The sequence below is a fragment of the Lipophrys pholis genome (assembly GCF_963383615.2).
Source record: "Lipophrys pholis genome assembly, chromosome: 21".
Lineage (NCBI taxonomy): Eukaryota > Metazoa > Chordata > Actinopteri > Blenniiformes > Blenniidae > Lipophrys > Lipophrys pholis.
Window position 1 is genome coordinate 13481191 of NC_137649.1, and position 12116 is coordinate 13493306.

The 12116-nt window shown below is 40.8% G+C and overlaps 1 protein-coding gene across 1 annotated transcript in view; it reads left to right on the top strand.

Annotated features, from left to right (window-relative positions):
- The window catches only part of rngtt (RNA guanylyltransferase and 5'-phosphatase), a 108478-nt gene that overhangs the window by 15492 nt on the left and 80870 nt on the right, over positions 1 to 12116 (top strand). The window contains exons 7-8 of the mRNA XM_080490264.1: positions 922 to 1031; positions 1916 to 2017. Of these exons, the coding sequence (XP_080346390.1) occupies positions 922 to 1031; positions 1916 to 2017 (212 nt within the window). The remainder of the gene's footprint in view (positions 1 to 921; positions 1032 to 1915; positions 2018 to 12116) is intronic.

Genomic DNA, 12116 nt, shown 5'->3' on the forward strand with positions numbered 1-12116 from the left:
TGAGGAATCCTGTCACTCTGGAGGCCGCCACTGTTATTATACTCCATCAATTTGCTAATGTGAAGAAGTACGATTTGCTCAGGCCGCGGTGCACGTACGCAGTAGCAGCATTTCAAAAAAGTTCCGCTTTCCCCTATTTACGCCGAGACGACATTGGAACGTTTGCGAAAAAAGTCCCACCTTGGGTGCCATTTTCAAAAAGTCCCATTTGCAGGGGCTCCGAGCACCATTGCAAATGGACACCCAAAACACTATAACGGTTTTCTATTTTCACTTGAAAACTTTGCCATGTAAATGGGAACTTAATCAAATTTCACCCTTTTCCTTTTTATTAAAAAAAAAAAAAAATCATGCCCTTGCCTCACGTTCCCTGCTATGTGGCGCCCCCACCTGGCCCACTCTACAGTCTGAAAACGGCACCTATGCACTAATGTTTTTCTGGGGGTGGCATACATTATCATGCCACATCTGTGTGCTGATTTAATATCATGTCGTGCTCATTAGCATGACTCATCCGTGCAGCAAAGAATTGAAAAAGGTCATGTCAAACGCAAAAGGCAAATCACACTAGGAAATGTGTTTAATGAGAACGTGTCGCTTCTGATATCAATGCAAGCACTGGGGGTGAAAACGCAGAGGGAAGTTTCCCACGACTTCATGCAAAAAGAGCTGGGTTTATGATGTAGGTTGTCATAATGATTAGGGTGCGGATGTTTTCAAAAGGGGAACAGTGCAGAGGAAGTCCACATTTTTTAATAGTTCTACCTGCCGTTCGCACAATCCTCAGAGATCCATAAAGCAAAGCAGCAGCTGTTTGGAAAAATATGCCTGATAGTACAAATGTTTTCTCTTCCGTGTGTAGGTGGCTATGACTCTGTCTTAAAATTCAATTCAAGTTCAACCTCTCGTTTCTCCTCGCAGGATGCAATATTTCTCGAAGGCATCGCGGTGAAAGGCGTCACACAGGTCACCAAGCAACCCAAGCTAGGCGAGATCCAAAGAATGTGTCAGGAGATGGCCGAGTGGGACAAGTAAGAGCCTCCTTTTGCCTCACCTCCTCACGGCCCTCTGGGAAACTGTGTCTGTGGACATGCCTGTAGGTGTGCTTGTGCTATGCTGTGAGTGACTCATTTGTCTTAAATCACCTTCTTTCTTTTTTACACTTTGAGACAGGCGGCAGAGTCAGGAATAGATTTTGCTATTCTTGAGAAATATGCTGCTGCGGCTCTTTTAATGAAAGTGCACAAAGTCAGCTCGACTGCGGCGTCTTGTCACAGCAGAAGGAACAGTCCATGCCACCACTTCCAGCTGTTTTAATAGTTGACTTTGCTGCACCGCTGTGTGCTCATACCTGCTCGTATAATGAGATCTGAAAGTAGTTGTTGGCATCAAATTAAACAAAGTGTCTGTGACTTTCTTTTCTCTGTTCCGCATCTATTTGTACAACCTATGACACCATGTTACCACATAGGTCCTTCATACTATAGTCTACAAACGCTATGAGTGACATCTTTTTATATCAGGTGTAAGACAGCAACATATTACATATTTCAATGAGTGTTGGCACATTGCTATCTTTTTGGCTTTTATTCTTTTACTATTCACAAGATTCACGTGATAGTTTATTGAAGGACATCCTGGATAATAACTGCATAATGCTGTTAAGTTCCTGTTGACAGATGCACGCTCTGAATTGGCTTTGCAGATGAGCTTCAGGGCTTATTGACGGCTTCTGAACGGCTTGCTTTTTTACTTGCGGTAGAAAAATTACAAAAATAAAATTATGAAAATCAGTCAAAACATTTAATAAAAATGGACTCCTCTTTCGTCATATAGCCAGTACATTTTACAGATGGAAGGAACCAGCTTTAGCTATAGCTAAACTCAAATGTAAGACATGCTTTTGTTGTCACAGGTCTGGGTTTCCTGGTGCTCAGCCTGTGTCCATGGACAGACAAAACCTGCGTTTCCTGGAACAGAATCCATATAAAGTCAGCTGGAAAGCTGACGGTACACGGTGAGTGTCTCGTTCGTGATGTGTCTTTACGGCGAATGCCACCTTCCATTGCGCCAATACATGTACTTGCGTGTTTTTAACTGTATGGATTTGTGTCCTCATGCATTTGTTATGCTTCCTTTGAGTTCATCCATATTCATTTTATTTAGCAATGTCTTTATTTGCCTTTTTGGCTTGTTCATGAGAGGAAAAGAGAGGAAATACTAACATGATTTGTGTTTCTTATTAGGCTTTAATTACTCTGTTTTTCTGTGGTTAATCAACCTGGTGGTTATTGTCACAGAGGAGATGTGCACTGTGGAGTTGTAGATTAGTTTGATTGACAGACCAGCACAGCCTGAGCAGGATACCTGGGTCCAATCTCTGCTGCACGTAGAATAAGAAGTGGCACTTCCTTCTTTTCGCTCACATTCTGAGCTGAATGTGTTTTTTGTTGTTGTTTAGTTTCTTTCCCTTTTGTTTTCTGTTTTTGTTGGCAAAAACTATTACTGAGGGGGCGAAAGGAGTTTTAGTATTCTAGTAGTTTGCTGTGTGGTGCTGTCTCTCTCTGGCTGGTGCAAATGTGCAGTGTGCTGGTGAATATTTAATGACTGCAGTCAATTTCAGAATTTTACATATCGCTGCTTTAATTTCCGGGAAGAGTGTGACAAGCAGAGTAGAAATTTGGCCCCCAACCAAGATGCTGCTAATGTGTGTAATTAACTGCCATCATCTGTAAATGCTTGGGAATGTTGTTTAAAAGTTTGCCACTTAAATTGGACCAGAGAGTCACACTGAACTCTTCCTGTGGCGCCTCAGGCTCTTGTCCTTCACCCCATTTTCCCCTCCAGCTATTCAGTTTTTGAAGGGTAGTGATACTTGATTTCTTATGTCATGAGCAACTGATGCAGGGAGACAGACGGTGTACGAGGTGTGAGTCATCACTCATGCACAGGATTAATACAAGGAGAAATCGACTCGTTACCTTCTCTCCTCCGGACATAGAAATTGTAGCGAAGAACTCTGCAGCTTTGTTTTCGTCAAATGAAAAAAATGCAGTGCAGCGACATTTGCGTGGTGAAAATGTGTTTATAATCATCCAAACAAGATCCACAGATGGAAGGGCCTCTTACTCCGGTTTTCTCAAACAATCTGATCAAACATCCCCTAAATAAAAAATGCTCCAAGATTATTATTATTATTTTTATTTTTTTTATTAAGTTTAGTTTACGTTTTATACAAATGGTAGAGAAACAGGTTAAGGCATTTATCTTTTGATTTAGATTAGGAAAGCGACCATACCGGGAGCCCCTTTTAAGCAAATGAAGTTGTTTTTCTAAAAAAAATAAAAATTAACCTTTCCTATTTAAAATAAAAATCCCCAAACTAAAAGCCTGTATTCCATAGGGTGTGAAAGCATTCGGCTGTTAAATCCAAGATCGCATTATGGAGACTTAAGCCCCTTAGTTTATTGCACCCCCGGGACATGTAAGAGGTAATAACGTCTTTATTTCTATAGCATCTTTAAAAAAAATAAATTCACTAAGTGCTTTGATGAAAAAGCAACAACAACTAACACGGCTCTGGATTTATTGTTTACAAAAGTCATGGTAAAGGAAACATACAAACTCCTCACAGATAAGTCCCAGCACAGATTTAAACAGGGGATGATAGCAATTACTATAATAATTACTAACAAAATAATTTTGGTAGAAATCATACTACTACATGTAGATATTTTTCACAACTGCAGGGGAGTCATAGATGCGATGCATGCCCCACAGTCTGTGTAAGTGAATAGTTGAAAGTGGCATGTTCAGTAGTGTAGCAGCATGCAATTAGTGAGTTCATTTATTCTGTGAAAAAATAACAGCTGTCAATAATCTGGCCCTTGTTTAAGGATGAAGCCAGCACATGTGCCATGCATTTCTCTCTGACATTGTTCAAAAAGAAAGATCAAACATCGATTGGAGAGGAGAAAAGGTATCAAGAAGGGCAGGAATAGGTGATCTCCATTGATTTTAAAATGGAAAGCAAATCCAGATGTGGACCAAAAGAACGTGAGACCTGTCCAATGGATTGATGAATCTTCTGGATGGCATAGACTCGGCCAGTGGTCATCTACGGGGTGATCACAGTCTGAAGTTACCTCGTGGTTACACCATGGTCACATATACATTCACACCTGTGGGAACTTTTGGCATATTCAGTTTACCTGAAATTCATGTTATTTGGACTATGAGAGAAAACCACATTACCTCAACCACAAATATGCACACGCACGCACACGCACTCCCGCACACACGCACACAAAGAGAGAACATGCAAACTTCACACAGAAACAGGGAACCTTTTTGTCAAAGGGAAAGAGTGTGACCCACCAGTCCTATAAATTGGATTTGACTCAGCCAACCACTCTAATTTGTAATCTTCTTGGGATTTGTTGAGGCAGAGACAATTTAGGAAATGCTTCCATTTTGGAAAAAAAACCTCACTTTTTAAATACTTGAAATAAATGTAGATGTTGTTCAATCACAGAGGTTGTCAAGTGACAGGTGTAATGTCCCTCCTGTTTGTTTAGATTAGGTACTTAGTCATTATATGGAGAGATTAGTGGCATGGAGAAGTCAAAATAGTCCCAACAGGTAGACTTCAAAGAATAAAAAAAAAAAAGTTTAGCTCTTAATTTTCTCTTGTCCTCGTCAGTGTTTTTTACGTGGTGCTTGTTCTGGTGACTGACAGCTGCTTGCTGTTTTTGTAAGGCTCTTACATAACCAGTCCCACCCACAGGATTCATTTACTGTTAAGTGTCACCAGAGATCATTCTAATAGCGAGACACTGATTGAATTTATTTACCTTTAGTGTAATTAAATTGGTGCCCATCATGTGTGGGTGTGTGTTTTACATTCAGACGTAAGGGTCTTGATTCCTCCCACTGCCTGCTACTTTTTGACGTATCCTTTGATACATAAAAATGGTGTCGTAGTTCGCCCTCACTCCTCATAGCAAGAACAGCCCCTGTTCTGTTACAAGTCGGGCTTGAAGGCCTTTGAGTTTTGCATGTTCTCCCTGTGTCGCTGCACACCACAGCTCCTCCCACAATGCAAATACATCTGTTTCAGGTGAAGTGAATGAGTGTGTGTGTGTGTGGCGATCTGTCTCTCGGTGTTGCACTGTGGTTGATGGAAAGACTTGATACAAATTAATACCCTGGCAAACTCATTACATCCCTCTGAAGTAAAGAACAGAGAAAATCAACACCTTATATAAATGGAACCAACTCTTGTATTTGAGAAAGACATGCAGTTGAGATTATAAATTGGAAAACACATGACAAAAGGATGAACTGTTGTCGTGTTGTTTTATTGAACTAAAAATACAAAATGGCGAATGAGATATGGGAAGAAAAAAAATAGGTCTGTTATTCAAAAGTAAAATTCAAAGACGGGTTTGTCCTCTCCAGCAGATTTTTTTTGGCTTCAAATAATACATGTACAGTTCTCTGATCCTCAGATCATCGTGTCCTCAATGACTGAGAGTTTTGTGGGTTTTTTTTAAACCAAAATGTTGTATCCGCAATGTGGTGTCTTTTCAATGCTTCAACTCCCGAAAGTGATATTCATTATACATTTCCTGCTGTGCTCATAACCATAAGAAGCTCAACCTCGCACTACTTACATGGCTGAAGTTTTGGTTTTAAGATGTGAACTTTGAAGTTTTTCTGTTCAGCCTGTGTGGCGTCAGCCTCCTGTTTGGGATTCTGCTGCCGCCCTCTCGTTGTTTGCCTTTGACACACCGAGTGTACAAAGTGTGTCTGACATAGGCTATAGGAATGTTCAGAGGATGAATGTGACATTTTTGATACTCGCACAGCTCCAGTCTTGTCGTGGTCTGCATACAAGTAATGGGGTTGTGCTCTATGGGGAAAACCTGACAAAGAAAAAAAAAAAAAAGCCTTTATTGTCTCTGCGAGGGACAACGTGTTCTGATGCTGTTTCTCTGATACGGCTTTGCCGTGCAGAGCTCAAACATTTATCATGAACATCTCGAGTGTGGTACTTTATTTGCAACTTACGTGAACCTCTGTGGTTTGTACTTCACCTGGCTGGCCACAACAGCCACGCCTTTTATGCAAGTCGCGATTGAAATTTAATTCACACAATTCAGACTCCACACAGAAATTCCAAGTGTGTGCATGGGATTTCTTAATGTAATCCAATTTCCTTCCCCGGTCCAAAAACAGACGTTAGAGCTTAATCTGTGACTGGCATTGCTGGGATTGGGACTTTGAGACTCTTAAATTGGGCAAAGCAGTATAGAAAATAGATTTAATGTTCTAGTTCACATTGGAGTTTTGTGTTGTTGTGGTTCAGACAGTTTTTAGCTTCAGATTGATAGACAGACGTCTCTCAATTAGCCCAGATTAATTCCGCTTTAAATCTTAATTCCCTGCTTTCTTAATCTTAAAATCTTTCTAATGCACAACCTTTTTTGTTTTAAATAATGACAAAAGAAGGACTTGCAATAGATAAGTCTGCTCAGATTTACAGATTGTACTGTCATAGTTTGTCATAGGCACTGCGGGGAATTTCTCATTAAATGTCTCACTCTTCTCGCCAGGGGCATTTTCAGGATCTAAAAAGGATTTTTTTTTTTCTTGCAATTGAGTCTCCTCAAGGTGGTTGGGGAAGATTCTCTCTTTGCATATTTCCAGAGGTCCTATGGCATTAAGTATTCTTCCTTTCTCTTTAACCTTTCTTTGTCACTCTGAGGAGAATAGAAAAGTTTCCCATTCTAATAAAAAGTCATTTTTACTTTTTAAGTGACTAATTTCATTTATATTTTCACAAAATGTGCCATTTGTACTGGAAAAGGTTAAGTGGGAAAACTTGCTAATTCTGAACAACCTCTAGATGCTCTGCCTGAGGTGCACTTAGGCTTAAATAGATGACAGTGCCTTACAACCTTTCTGTATGCATTAACAATCCTGACACACTGCCTTGCTCAGTAGCACAATAACAGTCACAATGGTGACAAAGTGCTGATGCAAGCCCACTTCTCTACAAATGTTATGCAGCCCGCCCTGATGCACAGACCTGTCATCCAGTGGGGTGGGGGGGACCTGTCACCATCACTGCCGCCACCACCCTCGATCTGCCAAGAAGGTGGCTTCTAATGGGCTTTGGAAAGGACAGCTGAATCAGTGGGTTTGCCAAGAGCAGCACACAGCCTGAGCTGGCGTTTTAATCTTCGTGTTGTTGAACCTTCTGCTGGTTTGGTTTGTGCTTCTTAAGAGGAAGAGGAAGATTCAGTCACATCCTTGAGAATATTCAAACAAACAGTGCTGCGAAACTTGGACATAATTACAGAAAATGGCCGGGAGAACGTCTTTTGTCTTCCATAATTTTGTTTAAAGTCTCTTCCTTTCCCCAATTCACTTCATTCTCTCACAAAAACAAGGACTCAATGATTCAATGTTTTCTTTCACATACCAGATTAGAGTGTTCAGCATACTGTCTGTCATTTCTTGGTTAGTTGTTTTCACAGCATGTTTGGTGTTCCATGCTCTCCTGGTTAGTTTATTGCATTTATCAGTGGTCTGCATTACGTACAGCACGTGGAGTCCGTAAACATAAAAATTGTATTTGAGGTAACTTCAATTACATTACTGCCTCACATTATAAATGTTTGTGTAAATGATATATGGACTTCACTTATATAGCGGCCTTTCAACTGTGTGAGCAGCCCCAAAGCGCTTTACATCGTTCATCACATTCACCCATTCACACGCCAATGGAGTCTGCGGCCATGCAAGGCGCTGCCACTCCAATGAGAGCAGTTTGGGGTTCAGTGACTTGCCCAAGGACACTTTGGGCATGTGGAGATGGGAATCGAACGTGCAACCTTGTCATTGGCGACCGCCAATCATGCCGCCCTACCTTAAAACACTTACCCATTCTGGCCAGGGTCGAGTCGTATGCAATCCTCTAAGCTGAAAGGCAAAAGTACAACATCCGGCTTGTGCGCAACCAATAGCTGAAATTGAATAAACAAATTCAGTCAACAGTTGGAATTATAACATTTACAGATCAACCATTTCAATATATAGCTTTTGCCTTTAATTCTCCTAGATGTAGCACATGGTATTGCATTGGGCATTTGCTCTTTTCTAACATCCTTAGTAACTCTGACCAGCAAAAACGGAAATTAGTATTTGGCAGACCAATAACTATTGGCCTTCTTTACATAGACTTCAATGATGGAAACAATCCCAAACAAACAGAAGAATGTTGCGTGCACTCGACCATTGATCTTTGTTGTGACATGTACCGCGGCTGTCTGAAAAGAGAAATCATTTGGCCTCTTTGGGGGAAAGAGAGCAGTCCTGCTTGTCGATGCACCACTAATGATGTGCAAAGCTGTTGGATCTGATCTAAGCCCTCCCCTGGAAGTCAGCCGCTGTCAGTCAAGTCACCGGACGAGACTGGCGGAGCCGACACAATGGCCATCTGTGCCTCATTAGGGCTTACGTGCTTGGGGGATATGACTTGGGGGATAAGGATAAAATCTGAGGCTCACAGCAGCCATCAGAGGACAAGGGAGAGCAAAGGAGGAGTGAGGAGGGCCCAACACCTGTGTGCTTAAAAGAACACATTATATTGAATAATTTGTGAGCAGTCATAGGAGCAGACGGTGGTGTATGCTCCCCCCACTGTGACTTCAGAGAGGAGGAAGGATGAGAATAAGGTGAAGTCATGTTGAAGAGGAGGACCATCCGTAGTGACACAGAACTAATGGTCTGTCCCAGTTTTCTTCTGAACATACTTGACAGCGTTAGCCCATGGCTAACTGGCCAATTAGACAGCAGGGGATCCACTTCTGCCTCAGCACGGACCTGTTGTGTCCTTACTGCTTGACAAATCCTCTCTGTTGTGACACCCACCCCATCGGTTTGATCTCCATAGAAATCGGTCCTTTTCCCGCATAATAGACATTCTCTCTTTGCATAAAGAAGGGAATCATCATTTTATTAAAACTGAGCTCTCCTGACATTTCCTGTTTTCTTTCTGATCCATTTCAGTCGGCACTGCCTCTGGTTCGTTTTTAATACTTTCATTGTGTCTCACCCTGAAATAATAAGTGCAGCCACAGCTGGCCGACTCGCCCTTCTTTTCTTTCCTTCCCCTCCCACATTCCTTGTCCCCCCCCCCCCCCCCCTTTTGATTATGATGAGACTGATATCTAAGGGCTGCTGTTTTTTTAAATTTTTATTTATCTTTATGTTTTCCCTGTTATAGCTGGAGGGGAATGTGATCAAACCCATTGCGCTGAGCACTGCACTCATCCCTTTTAACTGGATCAGTGTTATGATGGCCAATTTCTTTGTCCAGAGGACTTGAAAAGCATTTGTCGATGATGGAAATAATTATGTGATGTCTAGCCTCTTGTTCCACTCCTTCAAAATGAATGGCTTTTGAAATTATTACCAGCTGACTGTAAAGGGAGTGCCTCAACCTACACACTCACCCCTGGACATAAACAATGGATAGACAGTAGTTTTCTATGCTGTTGTTTTTATTTTCTCTTCCTCTTTTAAATCCCTGCCCACCTACACATTTTACAATAATAACTGTATATTTTAATTATGTGAAATTGTGCTGCCCTATTTTTTTTACTGAAAGCCAGACCTCCTTAAGATTTTCAGTCATTTCATATTGTAATACATGTTGAAATTGATGACCATACTAAAAAGGAGCACCGGCTCATGAAAAATGAATGCTCTCATGTACTCCAGCCCTGTCATTGCAATTTCAAAGCACAGGTAGATGTAAAAAATGAGATATTTCTATTAGATAATCAAAAACTTGCCCCTTTTTTATGGCATGGTCTTCAGTGTGTCAATGTTGATTCAACTAGTACAAAAAAAAGGATCTGCATTTAAAGATATGTATCATTTAATTGTCCTATAATTCACACTCCAACGTTTTTCTGTACGCCTGAAGAAATGACTTGCAGTTCTCATACCGATAAAACTGATGCACACAACAGACAGATTTCAGCACAGATCATACAGTACGGTAGCAGGCTAACTGTAACATTTGCATTTTAAAAAGAAAGCATGTAAACAAGGATGACAGTTTTTTTTTTACCCGCTTACCAATGCTCAGGAAAAGGATGCTAAGTAGCGCTAAATATATGACGTAATTCTAAGAGTCGTGTTGTGAAGTACTCCGATAATGTGGTATCAGGGCATCCCTACTTCCTTCCCTGGGCTTAGGGTAGTTTAACCCCAAAATGAAATGTGTAATGCGCTGTTTTCTAGTTCAAATGTGGATTGACCAAATTGGCAGCATTCACTTGTTTAGTTACTTTTAGGATTTTGACTGTTTGCCAAGCTATTTTCTCTCCTTCTCACTTTGGATTAGTGTCTTTATTGAGACACTCTTCTGCACATAAATCGGTAATGAAAGCAGAAGTTGTAGTTCTTTATTTTGTAGTGGCACAACTGTGTTTACTTCTTACTATTGAGGCGAAAGCCACGATCCGGCTGCGAGTGCAGACGTCTGCTAAACTCTATACACACTCTTTCTTGGCATCTTGTCAAGTTCCCCCTCTTTGAACCAGCTGGTATCGCTGGCATATTTATTACATCTAATCCTTCTGTTGTAAGGGTGGAGAGCCACAGCAGGTATGAGAAATGCACCGTGTTGCGTGTGGGGAAGTCGCTAATCTCAAATCCATCTCTGCCAGCCGACCTTGATTTAGTGTTGGTGAGGTCTGAATTTGAATTCCATCAAAGCCTTTCACCCACGTTCTCAGGGTGTGAATTTCCCCATATGTTGAATTTAAAAGATAATTAGCCTCCGCCTTTCGTCGCATTGATTGGGATACTTAACCTTTCGAAATACAGCAGGACTGCGGTTGCTAATTATGACATTAGTTCATCCTGCTTCGTTCTGCACTCGGCATTTTGTCTTGAAGAGCAGCAGGCAGGCTGCAAAGTGTAATTGAGTTCATGGGAGGTGTATAATGAAGCCACCAGATTGCTAAATATGTACATTTGTCATTAGCATTCTTTAATGGGAGTCGGATACTCTGTGATGCTGCACACCTTCACAACACAGCAGGACTTTGCAAAGACGAGCTCTCTTCAGTCCTAATAAAACAACCGGTAAGCAAAATAGCTTCATACTCGTGTAATATGTAATGTCTGCTTCGTGACAGGCTGTCTCATTTTTATTCTGACACAATTTGTCCTGTTTCCATTTGTAAACGTGTGAATGGGTTCACCTTCTTGTGCACCAGCGGGGCAGAGACTGACTTAGAAATTAATTGTATCTTTTTTTCTGAAAGAATAAAGCCCTTTCACCCTACTATGCAGAGTACCCCTGGACTTATTGTAACTTTGGAGCTGTTTATGTCAAAAAAAAAAAAAAAATTCTGTTCCTAGATAACTTCAGCTTTCTGTATCTGCCAGTTATTCAGTATTATTGTGTGTTTTTGACTATACTGGGAAGGTCATGTATGGTACGCTGGTGAATCTTGTCAGGGGATGGATGATCTTACTGTGGCAGTCTTGGCCATAATGACCACTCACAAGCACAAAGCTCCATTTCTTCGCCTTCTGGTATTTTTGTTTTTTATTTTATGTTATAGATATGATCAATGGTCTCGAAGTTATGTTTATAAGAAGTAGGAAAGCAAGACACATCACATGAAGGCCCTTTTCTGTTTATCTGTCGGGGGGTTTGGCAATTAAAAGCTTCAAGCTTCAAGCTAAAGCGACACCAGAACACCAGTTTTTCACCATTAAAGTTGCATTCAGCTCTAATTTTGTCTTTGTATAACTTTTTTGGAATGCTCTTTTTTTTCATTCTTTTTGACGGATTCATCTCTCTTTTTAGCTTGGCTGTTTTTTTCCTTCTTTTACTTTATTTTACGAGCTCCTCTTTGTCTATATTGGAGATGGGATGTTCACGTTCAACATGTCCATAGCCTGACAAAACATTTGTTTAGTAATTGAAAATGAATACTTTTTTCAATAAATGATACACTTCACACAAATGTAATTGCTTAAATGTAGTAGTTTTGTGACAAACAGATTAAATGCTGACTCAC